The sequence below is a fragment of the Cebidichthys violaceus genome, unplaced genomic scaffold, assembly GCF_023349555.1.
Source record: "Cebidichthys violaceus isolate CVI_PGR_0920_01 unplaced genomic scaffold, fCebVio1.0.p SCAF_20, whole genome shotgun sequence".
NCBI classification, from domain to species: domain Eukaryota; kingdom Metazoa; phylum Chordata; class Actinopteri; order Perciformes; family Stichaeidae; genus Cebidichthys; species Cebidichthys violaceus.
The window spans coordinates 5835953-5856315 of NW_027176373.1; the positions used below are offsets into that span (position 1 = coordinate 5835953).

General features: G+C 41.3%; 5 protein-coding genes across 8 annotated transcripts; 3 read left to right on the forward strand and 2 right to left on the reverse strand.

Annotated features, from left to right (window-relative positions):
- Positions 1-478: 478 nt before the first annotated feature.
- On the forward strand, positions 479-2856 carry LOC137876695 (alpha-crystallin B chain-like). The gene is made up of 3 exons (XM_068716478.1): positions 479-820; positions 1188-1310; positions 1402-2856. The coding sequence occupies exons 1-3, from the start codon at positions 479-481 to the stop codon at positions 1591-1593; spliced, it is 657 nt and encodes a 218-aa protein (XP_068572579.1). The 3' UTR covers positions 1594-2856.
- Positions 2857-2946: 90 nt separating this feature from the next.
- Positions 2947-4432, reverse strand: mia (MIA SH3 domain containing). The gene is made up of 4 exons (XM_068716479.1): positions 4067-4432; positions 3748-3881; positions 3472-3582; positions 2947-3394 (listed from the first exon to the last, which is right to left on the reverse strand). The coding sequence occupies exons 1-4, from the start codon at positions 4182-4184 to the stop codon at positions 3371-3373; spliced, it is 387 nt and encodes a 128-aa protein (XP_068572580.1). The 5' UTR covers positions 4185-4432; the 3' UTR covers positions 2947-3370.
- Positions 4433-4713: 281 nt separating this feature from the next.
- On the forward strand, positions 4714-9960 carry bicdl2 (BICD family like cargo adaptor 2). Of its 2 annotated transcripts, XM_068716480.1 has the most exons (10): positions 4714-4887; positions 5598-6093; positions 7122-7337; positions 7575-7691; positions 8210-8356; positions 8486-8632; positions 8897-8971; positions 9176-9258; positions 9345-9459; positions 9567-9960. In XM_068716480.1, the coding sequence occupies exons 2-10, from the start codon at positions 5848-5850 to the stop codon at positions 9738-9740; spliced, it is 1320 nt and encodes a 439-aa protein (XP_068572581.1). In that variant the 5' UTR covers positions 4714-4887; positions 5598-5847; the 3' UTR covers positions 9741-9960. The 2 variants fall into 2 exon arrangements, with proteins under 2 accessions (XP_068572581.1, XP_068572582.1); XM_068716481.1 differs by lacking the exon at positions 4714-4887 and having other exon boundaries at positions 6015-6093; positions 7094-7337.
- Positions 9961-11788: 1828 nt separating this feature from the next.
- Positions 11789-16193, reverse strand: si:dkey-71l1.1 (uncharacterized protein LOC569883 homolog). Of its 3 annotated transcripts, none has more exons than XM_068715853.1 (10): positions 15871-16193; positions 15191-15390; positions 15031-15098; positions 14849-14941; positions 14642-14743; positions 14422-14527; positions 14113-14235; positions 13913-13989; positions 13725-13827; positions 11789-13623 (listed from the first exon to the last, which is right to left on the reverse strand). In XM_068715853.1, the coding sequence occupies exons 2-10, from the start codon at positions 15372-15374 to the stop codon at positions 13484-13486; spliced, it is 996 nt and encodes a 331-aa protein (XP_068571954.1). In that variant the 5' UTR covers positions 15375-15390; positions 15871-16193; the 3' UTR covers positions 11789-13483. The 3 variants fall into 3 exon arrangements, with proteins under 3 accessions (XP_068571954.1, XP_068571955.1, XP_068571956.1); XM_068715854.1 differs by having other exon boundaries at positions 15867-16193; XM_068715855.1 differs by lacking the exon at positions 15871-16193 and having other exon boundaries at positions 11789-13526; positions 15191-15682.
- A 102-nt stretch (positions 16194-16295) lies between these two features.
- On the forward strand, positions 16296-19734 carry fdxacb1 (ferredoxin-fold anticodon binding domain containing 1). Its single transcript, XM_068715852.1, has 5 exons — positions 16296-16770; positions 16844-17000; positions 17709-17912; positions 18003-18161; positions 18267-19734. Exons 1-5 carry the CDS (start codon positions 16497-16499, stop codon positions 19522-19524), a joined length of 2052 nt encoding a protein of 683 aa, XP_068571953.1. The 5' UTR covers positions 16296-16496; the 3' UTR covers positions 19525-19734.
- The last annotated feature ends 629 nt before the right edge of the window (positions 19735-20363 follow it).

The following is a 20363-nucleotide window of genomic DNA, read 5'->3' on the forward strand; positions in this document are numbered from 1 at the left end:
TATTTTACATCTGAGCTCATAGCAAAATGATACACGCTTAGAGTATCATCTAATGCTGTCTCATACAAACTCATCAATTCCCATTCAACCTCACATCCATTCTGCACACAAACCTAAAGCTTCTGGCACCCAGAGCACTGCAGGCTAATGCTCTGGCAGCTATTCCTCAAACAAACACACACACATCCATACACACACACACACACACACACACACAGATCCAGACAGGGGCATTTCCTGGGTAATGAGTATGGAGGCATCAGCAGTACTCTGAGCCAGTGTCACCTCATGACTGGGAGAAGGGAGAGACCCAGAGTTACAGAGAGAGAGAGGGAGGGAGGGAGAGAGAGAGAGAGAGAGAGAGAGAGAGAGAGAGAGAGATAACCAGTCACCGTTAGAGATGAAACAATGAGGGAGATGGAGGGATAAACAGTTGACATCATTGTTCCAGAAAGATCAGCCTGTTGGCAGAGTCACTATGCAAGTGTGCATGGGAACAGAGACAGAGCCTGGGTGGGATGGGAGAGAGAGGCCTATAAATACTGTGCAGAAGAGTACAGCAGCACCCATCTCAGACAAAGTCAAACCAAGAGTCCGCCTTCATACCCATCGTTTTTTACATCTCCTCTTTAATCCCATCATGGATATCCCCATCCAGTATCCGTGGTACCGTCGGGCCTTCCCACATCGACTCTCTGACATCGCCTTGGCAGAACCTCTCACTGATTGGCCACTAATCTGGCCCTTCCCCTGGTCCTTACCCTGGATACGTCCTTCATTCATGCGCTGGTTCAATTGGCCTGACAATGGACACAGTGAGGTAATGTAAAATTCAACTGTGTCTCTAAAATGATCAAATATTCTCATGTGAAATACCCACAAGTGGACTAACTGAAAAAAATCTCACTAATATCTCACTATATCTACTTGTCATAAAATCAGTATCAATAACTAATGTACTCCAGTGTGTAGATTGATGTGACAGGCCATTCGATGCATTTGCATGCACTATCTGAGATCTGAATAATATTCTCTTCTGTTGATACCAGTCTCTGTATAATTCAGTATGTGTATGAGTCTTACACTGAGATGACAATAACAAGCTATTGTGTGCTTTCATGCACAGCTGACTCCAGGCTGCAGGCACACAGCATAATTTGTTTCTAACAGCTGTATTGTCTGTATAGATGCGCATTGAAAAGGATCGCTACGTAATTTTTCTGGATGTGAAGCATTTCTCACCCGAAGAGCTGTCTGTCAATGTCAGTGACGAGTTCATCACAATACACGGCAAACATGAGGGCAAACAGGTCAGAGGCACTATAGAGTTGTGCAGAAATAGTCACACAAAATTAATTTGGTTACATGTCACCGGTATACTGACTCTAATTCTGTTTTCAGGACGACCACGGCTTTGTGTCAAGAGAGTTTCTGAGGAAGTACAGGCTTCCTGCTGGCGTGTCAGGTGCTGATGTCACATCCAGTCTGTCGTTTGATGGTATCCTTACAATCACTGCACCTCGGTCATCTCCCGGCTCAGAGCGCACTATTCCTGTTTCATGTGAGGACGGAACACCGAAACAGAAAATGTAGAGCAGAGTCTGACGCTCCTCACACTGCTTTACTACTAACCCCAAGTTTTGCCTGTTTTTATATTTAACCTGTTTTGTTGGCAGTTTAGTAGACAGTATGAAGTAGGCATGCAGGTCTAGCGGTCTAAGAGTGCAAGTGCCTTCTAATAAACTGGTATATAATTCCTAACTCAGTTTTATTCTGATATATCTGCAAGACAACAATGCTTTAAAACCAAAGGGTAATATGTTGTTCTCATGTAATAGAGTCTATTTGACGCGTTTGGTGTAGTCCCAGTGGAGGTGCAGGATAATTAACTTATTTAAGTTAATCTCCCAATCAAAAGCCGACAGAATCCCTCTTTAAACCATATCTCTCTGCCGAAACAAATCACACCTCTGTGTTTGTAAATGAAAGGTATTTCCTTTCCTTCTTCATACATTTCCAAATGTTATTTAATTTATATAATGACTGTGACTCTGCAGTTTAGTGAAAAAAATTGTCATCATTTGTTCATTGAACCCAAACTAGCTTGTAGCACCTTTTTGTTTTACAGGGAAATGCTTAAATGTCAATTTAAGGGAGTTTGAAAAGTGTCCACTGAAGATTACAACAGACTAAAATTGTTAAACTTAATTAGTGCACAATACTGTTTGAGTGGGTAAGAGTAAGATGTCAACTGTGCTTGGTTTATTCTCTTAGCGTCGGTTTCTGTATGTGTGAGGAGGAGGGAGTTCTCTGGAGGCACGTGCAGTCATTTTTAGTTTGTTCACTAAAAGAAAGCCACCAAAGGACCAGGTGTGTGTGAAGAAAGAGGGTGAATGAGCAATAGGGAAAGTAGTGGATGAGGGAGAAACTAACGTTGGAGACGGACAGCTTTTATCATTGGGCTCCTTGTCCTCTGGGGAGCATGCCTCTGAGCTGCTAAGTAAAGTGTGAGTGAAAGTATGTGAGAGTGAGTGCATATGTCACAGTTACAGCCCTATCATTCCCTCATATTGGCTAAAACCCCCTGACATATTAACACAGAAAAAAACAAATAGAATAAATGTCGAAACTCAATCATCGGATTGCTGTGTGTCCTTTTGATGTCTGAAGTGTTTCTGTTTTCATAAGAAGTTCACATAACAACACACACTACATGTGGGGAGAAAGTTTGAATTAAAACAATAGATATTCTTTCTAAGTGCTTTAGTCCATCATCAAGATTTGATGATTTGTATTATATTGCATTAGAACCTACTGCAAAAGTCATATGTATTATAATTAAACATTTCTGCTTCATTCTGCCATGTGTTTTCGTTTTGTACTTTTAAGTGAAATTACTATAGAGGCAATGTTTTTTATGCAAATGAAAAGATTAGCTGACACGTATTTATTTTGTGACACACAATTATCAAGCAAAATAAGTAGTGTATTGCGTAAATCAAAATGAACTTGTCTCTTTTAAAAACACAGTATTTAACTTTAACTCTTTGACAAATAATTGTAATATCTGACAAACAGATACAAACAGTATGATGGAGTATTATAGAAAATACACAAACACAAGTCAACTAGGAAGCATTAAGCAGCAATGATCATTTCTTCAGCCGGCGATTTGAAACCTTTGTTATGAAATCTGACAGCAATCTAGAATCATATGAGCTGTTCATATCTTCTGAAGTGCAGATTATCAACAGTGTGGATTAGCAAACCTACTTATTGTCATCTATGTTTATAGGATCATATGATACTCAAAACAAGTTATCTTGTAATGTAGTTGACTACATTGTTCTCTTTATTGGTGAAGGCAACATCAGTTACAGTAGAAGTCCCATTTCTGGAAATAAGAGAGGCAGAATTAGGAGAAAGCGTCACGTAATGCACACATTTGTTGATGTGTGTGTGTTCACCTACAGTAGTCTTGACTTCGGTGCTGGCTTGCATGAGAAGATGAGTCTCCTCCACTATGCTGCTGGGGAAGTGTCCAATGCGAGCCTCCTGCTCTCCGTAATAGGATCCTTGTACCTGCAAACAGATGATATAAAGTTAAGTTATTGACAACATCACTTTTGAGTGGAGAGTGTGAGGGCTGCACATGGATACAACACGTCTTCATGACTTCCAATAAAGATGCATAAAAGTGTTCTGCTTAAGAGCTGTGTCAAAGCAAAAGCATTTGTTTTCACTTACACTGCCGGCCCAGAAGAGGTTCCCTCTGTCCTTTAGCATTGCATAGACATAGATGAGCTGCCCCTGTCTGATTGGGATGAACCTGCAGTCTCCGGGGTAGTAGTCCTGCAGTGCACGTGCTATCAAGATGGGATCTGTGCAAGAATATAGAGGGAGACTGAGGCATCACATTGAGAACTTTTGCAGTTTATAATATGTGTCATATTTCTATGCAGATTAAAAAAGTTCTGCATGTGCGTTATCATTTTGATTTTCTACAGTTCCCTAAAACGTGGTCACAACATTACTACTAAGCTAAGATGGTGAGTATGCTACTTACGGCTGCATTCGGAGTCCGCGCAGAGTTTCTTGTCAGAGAGTTTAGGCATTTGCCTTCCAGCTTCAGAGGTTGGCAGCACAAGCCACAGTGAAAGAACAAGCCAGAGTTTGCCAGACATGTTTGTATGTGAGCGCACCTAATGATCCAATGGTTTTACGCTTGGTGAAGGTCTTGTGGGCTTTTTGTCCTCTTTTGTCTGTTTGCCGTCTCTGAGAAGGTGGTAAAAGTGATGGCAGTCCCTTTTTCTACTCTCCCTGCCCCCTTAGCTTATACACCAACACACACAGAGCTCCTTTCTAACTCTTCAAGCAGGTAAACAGGAAGGGGGATGAGGAGCAGGAGGGCCGGATTAGACAGACCCCTGCTTGTGTGCTGACCTTCCCCTCTTTCCATCTCTCAGCCTGTGTCACCCCCACCCTAAGAGTGTAAAATTGAGTAACAACACATTCCTCAGAGTTAATCTGTGTTTTTTCATTTCATACCTTGTTCAACCACTAGATGTCAGAGCATTTTACAGCAGACACACCAGTGTTGCCATCCTTCCTGCTCTGTTTGCTCTCTTTACCTTTCTTACCTAGGAGGTGGAGCCACTGGCTCTATTTACATACTGTATGTTTCGACTGCCAAGGAAACCAGCTCAGCCTCTCTTGTGCAAACACTCCCAAACACACACACAGACACACACGCACGCACACACACACACACACACACACACACACACACACACACACACACACACACACACACACACACACAAACACACACACTCACCAAACAGGAAGACTACACCTGTTTGGTGTGAGTTGGCTGGGAACTATCAGGTAAGACAGACTTCATTTTTGTTCCTTCGAGGTTCCAAAAGAGATTCTGTTAGTTCTATTAATGTAAACATGTGATGTTAAAGTAGGAATGACTTAATTATTTTAATGTATTCATTATTTTAAATAGGATGATGGCATAGTTTCATGGTAGTGAGATGTTTTAACAGGTGAGATGGCAGACGGTGACGTCAGATTTAAAGAGACCAATGTCAGACTGAGGAGACCGAAACTTCAAAGGGCAATGTTGTGACCAAAATTGAGTTTGTATAGACTAAATTGAATAAAATCTTTATAGATATGATCCTGCAGTGACTGGAAATAACATAATGTGGTAGCAGCTTCTTTTTAAGCCTTAATTGGGGGGGGCACAAACAACACAACATCAAGACTTTAAAGAGACTTTTAAGACTTGATTATTTTAGAGACTGAGCATTCAAGACTTTGACGTATTTGTAGGAAATAGTGTTGCCCAATACCTTTGGAATTTAGGGAGGGGAGCAGAACAAAGATAATAGTGTAGCTGGTATTTCGGTCAGAGTAATAAAAGCACCAGTCAGACAAAAGACCTGTTTAAAGGCCATGTGAGATTATATTACTAGAGAAGAACAACTAGTCTTACACTCATCATACATGTCCTGAATTCCACAAGTTCACAATGAAATCTGTTTATAGTGGTTTTCTGTGCTATTGATAGACTTTCTTGCCCACAGAGTTCTCTGGGAAGAAGAGAAGAAAGGATTTGAATGGTACTAGCATCAGAGCTATTGGCACCACAGTGAAGTCCACGTTTTGCAGAGTCATACCTGGATTACAAAAGTGAAAAATAAAACCCACTCCGGACCAGATCATCAAGAAACAGAAAAGAAAGTTTATGGCAGTCCACCTGCCACCTGTGTGATCAAGCTCTTGAAATTAAATTATGCTTTTTTACTGACTCCTACAAGCCTGCGGCTATCAACAATGTTCACCCCCAGGAAAAACAATCTTCCGTCCCCCAGCCTGGAGGATTCCTTCTTCCCTCTCACCTCATCCTCCTCAGTCTCACTCTCCTTTGCTCTCCCCTCATCCACGTCCTCTCCTGGCAGCAGTGACAGTGGAGGAGGGATCGAGACGGATCTGATACTAGCTGCAGAGCTGGGACAGGCTTTACTGGAGAAGAATGAGGAGCTGGCAGCCTCTCTGGAGCAGAGGGAGAGGGAGCTGGAGGTAAGGATGAAGCTGCTGTAAATAGTCTTTCTTGTGACTATGCAAACTTTGTAACATTTCTAAAAAATACAGTGAGGTGGAAACAAAAGGAGCACTAAAATGTACCATGAATAAGCACATGACATTTGAATGATTCTAGCCAATCAGTCATTATACAAGTGGAAAGATGTCTGTAAGTAACACTGATCAAGACTCAATTTATTCCACCTTAGATAATATAAATTACAGTTCTCCCATAATCAACCAATGCTGATAACAAAAATGTAGGATATCAAATCCTATTTAAAAAGAAACAAATATAAAAACAACATAAGATATATTCCACAAGCGATAAACAAATATAAAAAGAAAAGCAAATGGCGAGGATGGGGACATAACAACATTGTGAAAAAAATAAACAAATTTACTACTGTCAAATTCTTACAACCCCACACTTTTATCTCTGCATATCACATAGACAGAATAAAATACAGAATGTGAATAGCACGGAAAGAAGTTCATGAATTGATAAATGCATTCAGATATTATTATCATTACTTGTAAAAGTCTCTGAGTATTTTTTTAAGTTGCTTAAATCATGACACTGCAGGTATGAATCTGTCTCTGACGTAGTGTAAAAAGGAAAAGGTATTTTCCACTGAAGACAACTTGACATGTCACAGTAGGCAAATAATAAAAATGAATAATCTCTGACTTCCATTTAGCTGCTTCAGTTTCAGGGTCCTGACATGAAAAACTGGGACACTTGAATAGAACAGAGCCATTGTTAATGATTTTAGTAACACCTGTGCTTTGCCTACCATGACAAGTGAAGTTGTCTGACGAGATAAAGGCCTATTCTGTTTTTCTAGAACCAGCTTCACTGATTCTATTCTTGTCTTCTCCAAATGCTTTTGCTACGGACTCATTTGTTTCAATTTCACTTCACATTCAAAGTAACAAAAATAGAGACTTATTATCCATGTATTTCAATATCTGATATTTCCATGTCTCCTTGAAGGTAGTTAATGTTGCATCTAATGTCTAAGGCTGTACAGCAGGAGAAGCATGTCCTGCACAGGAAGTTAGAGATGAATGAAATGGATTCTGGGCAAAGAGAGGCAGAGCTGACTGCAGATTTAACTGCCTTGAGGGCTGAGCTGGAGCGGTATCACAGCCAGGGGCGCGACCAGCGGAGAGATGAGAGCGAACAGCTGACTCAATTAGCCAACCATAACCAACGCTTGGTGGAGCAGCTAGCAGAGGTTAGTTTACACTACTAGTGAAAAGGCAGCCTGAAACCTGCCTAAATGAGCTGCCAACCCACAAAGAAAAACACCACAAGTATGTTCATGCTGTTAGAATAAACATAATCAAAGTGTATTTATGTGTGTGGTCTCACGTCACCGCCATGCATGAAAAATGTGGAGTAGCAGGTTTGTGGAGTCCCATCTTTGTCACTCATTGAACAACAGTATTTCTCAACTTTTCCACCTGCTTAGGCTATAACACTGGAACACTCCTTGAGGACCGAGCTTCGTTCCCTCAGAGAAGAGAGGGAAGAATCATCTTTCAGCCGAAATATCAACTTTACACAATTGAAGAACATTCAAGGAGAGGTATACCAGTCAAATAAGTGGCTCAGTTTTAGTGTGACAGTCGTGAACATTATTATGCTATCTTGAATACTGGAGAATAAGTAGGTCATATACAAAAAGCATTACCTTTCAATCATGGCCAAATAGTATGGAATTATACTCTAAGTCGTGTGGGGCAAATCCAAATTAAGTTTCAAGTTCTGTCAAAGCAGGTCTCAGGTCCTTGATGGCAAGTCTAAGTCCTGCCTGTATGCTGACAATTAAATGATATGGCATCTGAACATTTCAATTTCAAAGCTGTGTTTGAAATTTCTCTGTTTTGGTCTGTTTGAGTCCGACTTGACTCTCAAGTCTATGGCTCTGTTGCTAAGAACAAGTGGAGATATTAACAGAATATTAAATAAACCCATAAAGATTTAACAGACTTGGGGGGCCTAAGTATCCATATCTCAAAGCATCAAAATCCTTTGTAATTACCTCTTAGTGTTACCTCTGTCATTGCATCATTTATTCAGTACTTTCTCTTTTTCTCTGTACAGAACAGAGTGTTGCTTGAGCGGCTGTCGTACATGGAGGCACAACTAAAAGCTTCACAGGAGGACAGTGATAGACTCCGCGTGGAGAGAGAGAGACTGACAGACAGATTGTCAGAGCTACAAACGACACTGAGAGAGAAAGAAGCAGAGGTGAGGATCATGCGCTGCAAAAGATAGTATATTCATCACTAACAGAAGTACAGCTAGTTTGAAGTTATGTATTAGTGTGTGTGCGTGTGCCTATCTCTTACTATGTGTTTGTGTGTGTCTGTACTGTAGATAGAGCAGGAGCAGGGAGTGGTGTTTGAGTTGCGAACTATGAATCGCTCTCTACAGCAAAAAACTCTGAACCTGGGAGAAGAGAGCATTCTGGACAGCACACAAACGCAACCTTTGTCTCTGCATAGTGAAATTCAGCAATCACAGGTACACAAACACACACACACACACACACACACACACACACACACACACACACACACACACACACACACACACACACACAAACAAGAGTAGTAACTGCACTGACATCCTTCGTTCGTTAGTTGGAGACTGATACCAACCGGTCTCCAAAATCCCTAACCTCTTTGTACCAAAATGTGCATCTAAGCACAAACACCTTGTAATAAGGTTCTGATATTACAGATTTTTTTCTGTTGTGTTGTTGTGTACATCTCTCTTGCTAACCAGGTAAAAGAGGCTCTTCTAGCTCACTCCACAGTCCTGCAAGTAAGAGATGAAGAGATACAAGCGCTCACAGAGGAGGTCTGTTGAACTCACATACACTTTTCACAAACACAATTTTACTTGTTGATTAACCAAAAATACAAGTATCGAACCTGAAAATGAGCATAATGTGTCTCCTTTCAATTTTATAAAGCTAGAGATGATGTAAATCTGAGTATTTTGAAAAAAAAAAAAACTATTATTATTACTAATATTTATGCCTTTCAATTTCACACCTTGCAGCTGCAATCTCAAAAAGAAGAGCTGGGGTCTTTGAGGCAGGAAATCAAGCCATTTAGAAGCAGTCCTGAAAATCCAAGCTACAGGTAATGCTACACAACAACAGCATCATTCTCATTTCATTTGAGCCCACAGCAGTATATGTTTTGCTAATTATCATATCAATGTGCAGTTCCTTAGAGAGTGAATTGGCCACTGTGCGTCAGGAGAAAGAATCACTTACTCAGCAGCTTCTCAACACGATCAAACACAAAGTGGCACTGTCGCAAGAGCTGGAGGCCTGGCAGGTGAGTCTGAGTGCAGGGATGGATACTTCTAAATGATGTCTCTGCCAACACGTTTTACATAGTTGTGTTTACAAGCGGAATGTTGTTTTTCTATCATCCTGTTGCAGGAGGACATGCGGCTAGTGATCAATCAACAGGTGCGGCAAAGGGAGGAGGAGAGACAGAGGGAAAGAGACAGAGAAAGACAGACAGACAAAGCAGCAGGACTCCAAAGAAGCAAGTCTTTGAGAGTGAAGGGAGAAGGAGGGAAAGGATTCTTCTCCTTTTTCAAAGACAAATGACAGAGGGAAGTGGCAGCAGTTCAATCGGACAGAGTATCAGCCTTTATCTTTGCCACTGCGAGCTTCTGCAGCAAGATAATGTACACTGTAATGTGTTATTAACATCACCAAGTGAAAAGTTTACAGACCTCATATTTTATTATGTTTGTATATATGTTTGTACAGTATATCTGTTATTTCAGAATACAGGATTTTATATTAAAATTGTATAAACCAATGAGTCTCTGTTGAGTGTTTTATATTCTGTTGGTTGTTTGTTACCACAGCATCTTAGAGCTGCATGTTTTTTATTTATAAGACAAAGAGGCGGTGCATTCATCTGCATACAAAATTAATGGAAAGACACGATCAGACGCAAAAAAAAATGAATTCTGGAGCTTAATGAATCTGCTTTTTAAATGTGTTGAGGTGAGAGAAATAACAGAAAGATCCAGTTTCTGGTGAGTTATGGGTTCAGTTAGAGGCTAAACTGAACTCAGACACACAGGAAAACTCTGACATTGTCGGTGCGTCCTTTGCTAGCTAGCTTACAGCCAGAGATGGGCAGTATTTCTATTACTTGTATTTGAAATACGTATTTCAATTACTTTTGAGTATTTTGTAATTTGTATTTGATAGGGCCGATAAAAAATCTAATGTAATTTGTAACAAAATACTTTAGAGTGGAATAATTTTGTATTGAAAATACTCAAAATACTTTCTCCACGAATCAAAAAACAGTTCACGAGTTCAGCCTTCAGATCTTCAAGTTCAACAGATTGTCTGTCAAGGTACACATGTTATCTGAGTGTGACAGATGTCAACTAGCTTGATGTATAATGTATGTCTGGGTCTGACTACATAGCCTATAGTATATACATGGTGATGGTTATAATACCAAGCTAGCTAGCATGCTGTCTAGGCTAGTGCATAGCCAGTGTTTAGCAAGTCAACTTATCAGTGGAGTAGCTAGCTATAGGAAGAGGGAGATTGGGAGCTTGTATGTTCATGATAACCTTATCAAGAGACATCTGACCATCTAATATTGCACTGTATTATAAGCTATGCTGTATCTTCTCAATGTGAATGTCATAATGCCATATCAATTACTGGCAGATATTATAGTTCACAGTTAGCCAGGCTATGACAGTAGATGTCCATTTGTTAAAAAAACAAAAAAACATTAAATATCCAATTTATTTTATTTAAAAGGCATATTATGAAAGTATTCTTAGTTTTATTATTTTGTATATTCTACAGTTGGCCAGGTGGACAACATGTCTCAGTACAGTAATTTATTTAGGCTCTTTACCTGTGTACAACTGGTTTTGATTCTATATTTTGCTTTTATAGTATACATAGGCCTAATGTGTAATGCTATTCATATGTGGTGAATATTTTCTTGTTGATACAAAGCCAAAGTTTATGGGCTGTTAAGTCCCATTAATAAAAATATATATATATATAATCAATGAAGTTGTTGTCTTTTAATAGCTTTGCTTAGTTACACTGACATTCTGTGACTGATCTTCCTTTTCGTGGGGTTCACCAGAGCTTTGTGTACATTATATATATATATATATATATATATATATATCGCCCAAACCTGAATGCTCTGCTATACCATATTGTGAGAAAACGGAAAATCCAGAAAAAAGTATTTCCTATATTTTAATGTTTTGTATTTTGTTACATTTTCTGGCACCAGTATTTTGTATTTTATTTTAATACATTTATTTGAGGGGTATTTTGTATCAAAATACATTTTGATGTATTTTTGCCCATCTCTGCTTACAGCTTAGATAGATGCTAAACTATGTACAACTAAAACAATGAGGTAAAGGAGGCTAAAAAGCTCCTTAGTGCTGAGGGTATATTCAGAGTTAGGTACTCATTTTCTGGTGGTTTGTCACTATGAGAGACCACCTTTATATTATATGTAGACATTTGACCAATGGTTAACACTGGATCTTTACAACTAAATGTTTCTATATCTACAGAGCTGCAATGCATTTCATATTAATATGGAAGAAGAAAAAACATGATAGAAATAACATTTCTTTAATAAATTAAGTCCAAAAAGACACTCCCTTCCACTTGTCTCTATGCTTACAATAAATAATGTATAAATAATATTTATGCAACATTTCATAGGTTAAACAGAACTGGAAATACCCAGCAGCAGCGTGAGTAGTGCAAGTTGCATACAGATCAGTGTTTCCACATGCCTTCATCTACAGTATATTCATACAGTACAGTCCTGGCTCAGCAGAGTCAGTGCATAGCCACTCTTACTGGCTGTTTGTTCATGTGTGGTGTCTCACACAGTTTTATAAGCTGGCAAAAACAAGATGTGCACACAACCACTTACTCATATACACAGTTTTAAAACATCACTCTGGCATTTGAGCAGAATTTGATCCATTTTACATTTCTGCTGACCACTTATTTTTTAGATTTATCCTAGAGTCTAGGCCAGTGGTTCTCAACTGGTCTGACTTCGGGACCCACCATCACCCCTTAATGACAAACTGCGACCCAAATTTTCAACTTCTCAAATGTATTTGATGAAAAGATGGTGCAGTTTGAACCTGAGCTGAAAATGTCCTCTGCAGTCGTAGTAGTAGGGAGCTCTCTTGTGCAGAGAAATTGTTCCCGTCAGTCCCCGTCCCACACGTTTCACGTAAACGAGTAAAACTGCTTTATTTGTTATGTCTGTAGATTCTCCATTTGTAATGCAAAATAACCACTTGCCTTAATTCCAGCTGTGGTCTGTTGTTTGATGTCATCCGACATGTCTTCAATTCACCTACTTAGAGTGTCATTTGACAGAGGTATAGTTTTCAGTTTATCCGCTGTGGATTGATCCAACAAATGCCGCTTCAGTTTTGACGGCTTCATGCTTTCTTGTGCCAGAACCTCGCTGCACAAAACGCACTGAGGTTTTTGTCCTCTTTTGTCCTCAATGTAAGTAAATCCATATCTCATGTAGTCGGTGTCGAACTTGCGTTTCGCTCAATTAGCATGAAAACAAACTTTGTGGGTGTTCTTCTGTATTGTGAAATGGCGGGTGTGTATTAGCATTACAAGGCATTAACGCCAAATACTGTTAAGGAGTGTGAATAACTCCGCTGCATAAAAAATCCCCTTCAAAATAAAAGCACAAGATTTTATTTTTATTTTTTTCAGGCAAAGGTCTGCGGCCCACTTGTGGGTCGCGACCCACCAGTTGAGAATCACTGGTCTAGGCATTAGTTGTTAAAAAATAAAAAACAGTAAGCCAATGTGGAAAATGGGGAAAGAATAATGTGAATTTGGTCATTGGTGTTGCCTCTCCTAAATAGGTTTCCTGTTTCTACAAGTGGTCAGCAGAAAAGTCAGGTATAAAGGAACTATAGTTAATGGGGTGAAATATGGGAAAGACAATTATCTTTCAATATAATCTATAATCATTACATTTCTTTATGACTACTTACAGTATAAAATCTTTACTTATTTTCAGTTTACAGGATGCCGCTGATCCCTTTGTCCGTTGTCTAGGTTGGTTTCAGGAGGACAGAAACACATCTGTTTAGTCCAATCAGACAACAGCACCTCCATTTTGAGAGGTAGGTTTCAAGGCCCAACTTTCAGCTTCAACACCCAAACAATCCACGATACTCAGGTGGTTCAAGTGTTTTACCCTGGAAGATAGGGCCATTATGGCGCCTCTGGAACAGGTCTCTGGATGGATGTCTGTCCCTCCAGCAGACGTCAGCAGACATTTATCCCACATTGATGCCTAGGCCGACTTGCAGCTTGTCACCTCTGTGGTTTACAAAGGCACCCATAATCAGGGTGGCAGGGAGCGGGGTTAGACGCTTCTCCAACACGCCTCCTATTATGCAACGACTGTTTATCATACCTGGACACACACAGACAGAAAAGGTCTCCTATACTGTGTGTATATATATGTAGTTTTCATTCAACATAACATTTGACTCAAAGTTGGAGAAAGAAATTTACCTCGAAAGACCATGTTGGCCTCTGGGAGCTCCATCTGGTACCCAAATGAAGTTGTGGTCTCCTGTGTCCTGGTACTGGCCTCAAACTCCACCCCGACTTGGATCTGGTGAACACCAAAACAAGCATATGCACATTTTCAATATGCAAGTAAAGGCTGTGTTTATACAGTACGGTGGCGTTTGCTGCACCTGTTTGTTGGCTCTATGATAGTAGCTAGCATGGGCACCTCCTTTCCCAGCATTCAGCGTCGCCACCCAGTTGGGTCCTGTATGGAGAGCCAGAAAAAGAAAAGGCAAAACGCTGCTGCTAAGTCAAGCAAAACAGATCAGGAAAGCTCAATTAAATGAGGTGTTGAAAGAAGATTTGTAATGAAACACAAAACTCTCACTTGAGTACTGTCCAGCCAGAGTAAGAATTCCTCCTTCTTCTGCTCGGCCCCGATGGTAAACCAGCTCCCCTCCTAAAACCAGCCCAGAGGACACACTCTGAAGGAAGTGTGCCACAAGGATAACTGTCCAAGAGAAACACACCAAAACGCATAATAGATTAGATCAACAAAAAAATATCACCATTATGTATTTTCCTGCTAAATTGACAGTTGTATTCAGTTGAAAAAAGAACATTTGACTGCTTGCAATAGTACTTTTTTCCCCTTACATCCGATGATGCTCTTATCATTCCACCTGTCATTTCTTACCCGACTCTCTGAGGATGTCAGGATTGGCTACTGTCACGGCAGCAGTGAAGTCGTTCCCTCTGTACTCAGTTTCAAACTGCCACGTTACAAACTGGGACTGCTGGGTCTATAACACAATCAAATATTCAGTTTGCAGCAAACAGCATTTTAGTGTGAAGAGAAGTGCAGTGACAGGGTCTGAACATGAGATGGGATAGATGGCCAGACATTAGAATCTCACCTGGAAGACTGTTCTGGCTCGTACTCGCTCAGTGAGATGCAGCAGAGCGTGAGCATTCAGACTGCCTGAAGAGTCCATTTCACCGATCAGTGCTGGGGCATCCTAAAAATGTGAGGCAGAATCAATAGGCAGCTTCATCTGTTTTCCAACGTCCTATACAGCCAAGCAAATGAATGATAAAGTAGTAGAAACGTATTTATGCTTGACCTTGTCCTTGCTGTAATCATCAGACTGCAGATGCTCTACGTGGAAACGATAGTACGAAGGACTGACAGCACTGAGGTGGAGAGTATGACTGACCTGGAAGGAAATACACACATCGTGTTATGACATTGAAGAGATTTACACCCTTATTACCTTTACAACTAAATGTTTAAATGTAGATTCACCTTGAAGAAGCTGCTCAGAGTTTTATTGAGGATCATCTTGACTCCCTCAATCTGTTGAGGAAACACATCTGGGGAGACAAAACAAAACATTAGTACTTCAATAATTGTCTCTATGTATTGCCTGCTGTGTGGCCGGCCCTCTCTTTTTGGCCAGACATACCTTTGCAGCTCCTGTGGAGAGAGTGGAAGCTGCCTGGGTTGGGCAGGCGGCCATCTCTCCTCTCCCAGCGTGGCGGACTGTCCCAGTGAGCCGGATGCGCGTCCCAGTGAGAAGGAGGGAGGTCCGTGGAGAAAGGCCAGTTCTGACGGCCCGGACTGGAAGACAAAGCCAGAACACTGCCCATGTGGGCGCGACACTTCCTACAAGATGCAAAGAGACAAAAGGAGAGATCTACAATGATGCTACGACCCATTTGTTTATCTCACCTGCAGCTTGTGCCTGCACAATACAAAGCCAGACTATGCATATGCATATGAAGAGAACAGAGGTAGACCATTAACCATGTCCTCAAGTACAATGAAAAGAAAAACACTTTTCCTTGACAAAGCATAGAAATATAAATGTCTGTTATTGGTCAAACACCTTGCACAGTCAGAGAGTTACAGAATAAGTTAATGACATCAAAAATGCTAACAAAATGACGACATTCAAACTTATATTTTAAAATGTTAGGTTCTGGTTATTTAGATTGGTTTGTATTGGATTTAAAACTTGAGTTGCAATAATGATTTATCATGCACGGCTGTCCGTTGTTTTCATGTGCAGGTGCAGCAATTCCGTTAGCTAGCATGACCTTAGCATTGGCAAAAACAGCGCTAGTTGTTTCACTAACTACCTACTTCCGTTGTTATCAAGAGACGTTAAAATCCGGAGCGGAACTAAGAATCGCACATGAGGAAAAACTGTCAGGTGGAATTTCCCATTGATAAACTACTGACAGGCTACGCGAACAGAATTGATGCTCGGATCCACTGCTGCTGCGAATAGCCCCCTCCTCCAGATGTGATGAGCCACCCTGCAAATAATTCCCTCTGAAAACACGATGGGAATTATCTAGTCTGACACATTACGCTTTTAAATGTATAATGTCGGAAACTCAATGGTATACATTTTAGCACCTAACGTTGAATTAAAAATACGTAAATGTGCTTGTTGTAGGGCTTTTGAGTGCTCGGGGAAACAACGTAACGTTCCTGAAGTTTTGTTTCTTGTCGGACTATTATATCTGCGACACAGCGTTCAACGCAAGCCGCTACAGGTGAGATGATATTATTCAGCTTTCATGTACTGCAGCGCCGGAGTATAACGAGAAGGTCAACGGCTTTGAGCTGCAGTACAGTCAGTACAATATCTGATGTTCATCCGAGCCCGTCTGAGACACAAGATACAGACCAAACCAACTAAAATATGCAATTACTACGGTATTAGCCCGTGAGGAAGACTGAAGGTGGACATTGTCGCTTTTATGCGCGTCCTTCCCTTCCACACTCAAGCAGATTTTGTGTGCAACCATCAGGGAACTGAGTTGTTGTGTGTCCTTCCATTTCCAGTTGGACTGAACATGTCTCCTTCAAGGTCCATATTGCTGGTGGGAGAAGGGAACTTCTCATTTTCTGCTTCTGTGAGCCAGCTGTACTCGGAGACAGAGACCTGCATAACGGCCACTTGTCTGCAGCATCAGAAGGAGGCACTGCGGCATGAAGGCGCAGCCGATAACATTAAGAGTATCCGGGACTCAGGTAGGGGGTTTGTGATTACTTTTTTACATTTGTACCGAGACGTATTTTGTGACACTTTTTGTGTGTTAATCAGGTGGGGCGGTGCTTTTCGAGGTGGACTGCACGAAGCTGGGGGACTGTGCCTCTCTTCGGGACCGTGTGTTTGATCGTGTGGTGTTTAACTTTCCTCACTGCGGGAGAAAGAGTGGGGTTAAAAAGAACAGAGAACTTCTCAAAAACTTCTTCCTCAGGTAAAACTGCGTCACACCTCAAGATTCAGTTTATTCACAGCAGCTTGTCTCTACAATGACAATTTGAAAATGTCGAAGAACGTTTGTGTCCAAACTTCCTTTTTCAACTCCACAATACTGGTTTTGAAACGTTTGATAACTCAATAACTATAAATTATGAGAATAACGAGGTATCATTCTTGAGATTTTTCTATTTACTGACTGAAATGTGTCTGTATGGCATCAAGTATGATATCTCCAAAACTAGGCAACTCTCACCAAAACAATCTATTGATGAATAGCACTACAGGTAGGGCTGGGCAATTTATCAATACTATATGTCTTAATATGAGACCAAATATCGTCTTGGATTCTGGATATCATAAAATTGTAATATGGCTAACGTGTTTTTTTTGTTACTTATGATTAATTGTCAAAAAATCCAGCACCACTGGTCAACCCTACAATATCATCGCAATATTGATAATGAGGTATTTGTTCTAAAATATCTGTATATTTGATTTTCTCTTGATCCGCCCAGCCCTAGGTAAGAGGAAAAGTATGTATTTTTGATTCTGGGATGACCAGTCCCTTTAAGTTGTCTTTCATAATCACATATTTTTCACCCAGCTCTGTTAAGTACGTAGTTTTTATAAACTGATGAAGTTCCCAATGTTTTCCGTTTTCCATGATGACATCCTGAATACTTTTTTTCCCCTGTGCCTCCAGTTGTGAACAGGTGTTGTCTGAAGACGGGGAGGTCCATGTTTCCTTGTGCAACGGCCAGGGTGGAACACCAGCGGACCAACCGAAGCGAGAGTGGCACAACAGCTGGCAGGTGGCTGCCATGGCAGCAGAGGCCCACCTGATCCTTAGTGATGTCCATCCTTTTGAGAGAGAGAAACACCGTAGCTACAAGTGCACTGGATACAGGTAAGGAGCAAAGGTGAGTGGAACAGGGTATAAATAGAAACAACCCTTTGCATACTGACCCTCTCTAATGATGGCGTTGCTGTTGCACAGGAGCCAGGATAAGGGCTTTCATGTGGAGAAAGGTTTACTCCACGTGTTTACCCGCAGCCTCTCCTACACCCCTGCTCAGATACTTACGGTTGAGGAGGCTGTTGAAAGGGACAGAGTGCTGTACAACATACCAGCTGAGCTCAGTGATTACATATTCAGGTACAGGAACACGAGGCTCTCATGCTGTTTGAGTAATAACCCACCAACGCAAAAAAAAATAGAGTTATATAACCAGGCACTTTACTGTCTCTGCTCTTTCATCAGGGGATTTCTCTGCTCAGGTTCTGTCCACCCTGTCAGGTTGGTGCAAGATTTTCTTCTCAAAGGACTGGCGGAGAAGTGGTCTGTCTCCATGACGACAGAGACCATTCCCTTCCTCCTCACGGCCAAACGGCTGCAGGCGTGCGGCTGTGACGTTGACAAGACGGACTTCTACTGGATCCGCCTGCTTCAGAAAGAGGTCAACTCTGACACCGACACCTCCGCAGACAAAGAAAAAGATCAGTTTTTGGACAGTCGGGGACGAACGGACACACAAGACCCTCTGTTAACCACATGTCTCACCTGCGATGAAGTGGACAGGGTGAAGAGTAAAGGAGCCGAGAGCCTAAGGTCTGCATGCTTACTTGATATCGATCCTGAAGGGGAAAGTGGTGTTTATATGCTGCGTCCATCACTGCTTCCTCAGATGGAAGAGCTTCTAACTAAAAAAGAAGAGTTGGTTGACAATGCAGGGAGTCATGGGGAGGATGAGGGGAACAATAAAAGTGTTGAAGGGGAAGGACATAAGAAGGAGGGGCCATGTGGGGGGTGTAATGGTGTCACCAGCTCGTTGTTAGGCATTAGTGGCCTGGTGTTCAAGAACGTGCACGTCGACCTTTGGGCTCTGCCTGCCTTTCATGAGCTCCTCCTCAGCGGTGTTTTCCCCTCACAATGTGAGCCAATCAAATTGCTCGGACAAAGACTGGAGACGCTGCTCGCACCCTATGGGGTCTCCTTAGTCCCAGAACAGGAAGGTCTGCGTCTGATGGCACCGCAGAAGGGTTTGGTTGGTAAGGTGTTTGCAAGCAATGCAAGTGACAACATCAGCGACGTCAGTGTCACCGTGTCCCTTAATTTGGACCTTCTTTCCGTGCTCGTGTTCTCACTCCCCGACTGGCGGCTGCTGTGGTCACATGACCCACGTTTTTTACAGCAGTTTGAACTCTGCCCACCTCCAGGGAAACCTTTCCACCCCTTCTCCCTGTTCCCCGAGCACTTCAGCTTCGACATTAGCTTTTGGACAGGGCCGACATGGCATGAGAGTAAGTTCCACGCTGTGATCCGAGAGGCCAGTCACGGGACCGTGGAACAAGTTAAACTCATGGACACGTTCTCACATCCTGACCTAAGCCAGACCAGTTACTGCTACAGACTCGTCTACCACTCAAACACACATGCTCTGTCACACACACAAGCCCTCCAGTTTCATAAAGACCTAGAAACCTGTCTTACCTCTCGGTTGCAAGTCACCATCCGGTAGCAACATTTGAATCTTAAGGAGGACCAGGGACTTCCCCTCTTTTTAATTACATGTCTGTTTGTACCTGCTATGCAAATTATAGGCGTATAAACTGCAAAACTGTAGTTGAAGTGTTTACAGTAGTTGAGGCATTGTGTGCTATAGTTCATCATTAAAATGTGTTTTCTGTGTATCTGTTGTGTGCTTTAGGTATCATTCAATAAATATGTTATCAGAATCATCTTTATATTGGACAGGTATGAGTACACAAATCATGTTTTATGGTTGGTGTTTTCTGTAAATTACAAACAATTATACAATAGTCCAGAGTGCGCTATTTGACTTATTTAACATCAATTTGTAGTCATTGGAAAAAAACATGCAGTACGTGCTGTGACAAAGCATAAAAGAAAGTATTCTTGCAAGTAACAGCCCTGGAAACAAGTCCAAGAGCCAGTTTGTACCTCTGCAGTGGTGGTGAAAGGACTTCTTCAATTGAGTAAAAGTAACAATACCACAGTGTAAAAGTATTCTGTCCTAGTAAAAATCCTGCATTAAAAATGATGATTCTTATAAGTACATGATGACCTCATGTAAATCCCAGCATAGCGTCAAACAACTCCAATTTGAGTGGATCTTATCAGCAACTGAACACGCCTATGAGGCTATGTGGGGCCTTTAATCCATAACAGTGCACGAAGAGGAAGGGATGACACTCCACAAAGTTACACTCACTGATAAAGTAAGTTTGTAGAATGAACAATCAGTAATCTGCTGCAGATCACTATTTGAACACAACCTAAGAAACCTTGCCTGATGGTGATGCATTTTCTAATCTTAAAATTGACATGTGTTCAAGT

Bases quoted from the DNA above. Each gene is read 5' to 3' on its own strand.
- LOC137876695 (XM_068716478.1), top strand. From the start codon at position 479: ATGCAAGTGTGCATGGGAACAGAGACAGAGCCTGGGTGGGATGGGAGA. The intron at 821-1,187 runs GTAATGTAAAAT...TTGTCTGTATAG, and splicing joins CTGACAATGGACACAGTGAG to ATGCGCATTGAAAAGGATCG. The intron at 1,311-1,401 runs GTCAGAGGCACT...TTCTGTTTTCAG, and splicing joins GCAAACATGAGGGCAAACAG to GACGACCACGGCTTTGTGTC.
- mia (XM_068716479.1), bottom strand. From the start codon at position 4,184: ATGTCTGGCAAACTCTGGCTTGTTCTTTCACTGTGGCTTGTGCTGCCA. The intron at 3,882-4,066 runs GTAAGTAGCATA...ATTCTTGCACAG, and splicing joins CGCGGACTCCGAATGCAGCC to ATCCCATCTTGATAGCACGT. The intron at 3,583-3,747 runs GTAAGTGAAAAC...ATCTGTTTGCAG, and splicing joins ACCTCTTCTGGGCCGGCAGT to GTACAAGGATCCTATTACGG.
- bicdl2 (XM_068716480.1), top strand. From the start codon at position 5,848: ATGTTCACCCCCAGGAAAAACAATCTTCCGTCCCCCAGCCTGGAGGAT. The intron at 8,357-8,485 runs GTGAGGATCATG...TCTGTACTGTAG, and splicing joins TGAGAGAGAAAGAAGCAGAG to ATAGAGCAGGAGCAGGGAGT. The intron at 8,972-9,175 runs GTCTGTTGAACT...CACACCTTGCAG, and splicing joins TACAAGCGCTCACAGAGGAG to CTGCAATCTCAAAAAGAAGA.
- si:dkey-71l1.1 (XM_068715853.1), bottom strand. From the start codon at position 15,374: ATGGGCAGTGTTCTGGCTTTGTCTTCCAGTCCGGGCCGTCAGAACTGG. The intron at 14,942-15,030 runs GTGAATCTACAT...ATTTCCTTCCAG, and splicing joins CTCTGAGCAGCTTCTTCAAG to GTCAGTCATACTCTCCACCT. The intron at 14,528-14,641 runs GTGAGATTCTAA...ATTGTGTTATAG, and splicing joins GAGCCAGAACAGTCTTCCAG to ACCCAGCAGTCCCAGTTTGT.
- fdxacb1 (XM_068715852.1), top strand. From the start codon at position 16,497: ATGCGCGTCCTTCCCTTCCACACTCAAGCAGATTTTGTGTGCAACCAT. The intron at 17,001-17,708 runs GTAAAACTGCGT...CTGTGCCTCCAG, and splicing joins CTCAAAAACTTCTTCCTCAG to TTGTGAACAGGTGTTGTCTG. The intron at 18,162-18,266 runs GTACAGGAACAC...CTCTTTCATCAG, and splicing joins CTCAGTGATTACATATTCAG to GGGATTTCTCTGCTCAGGTT.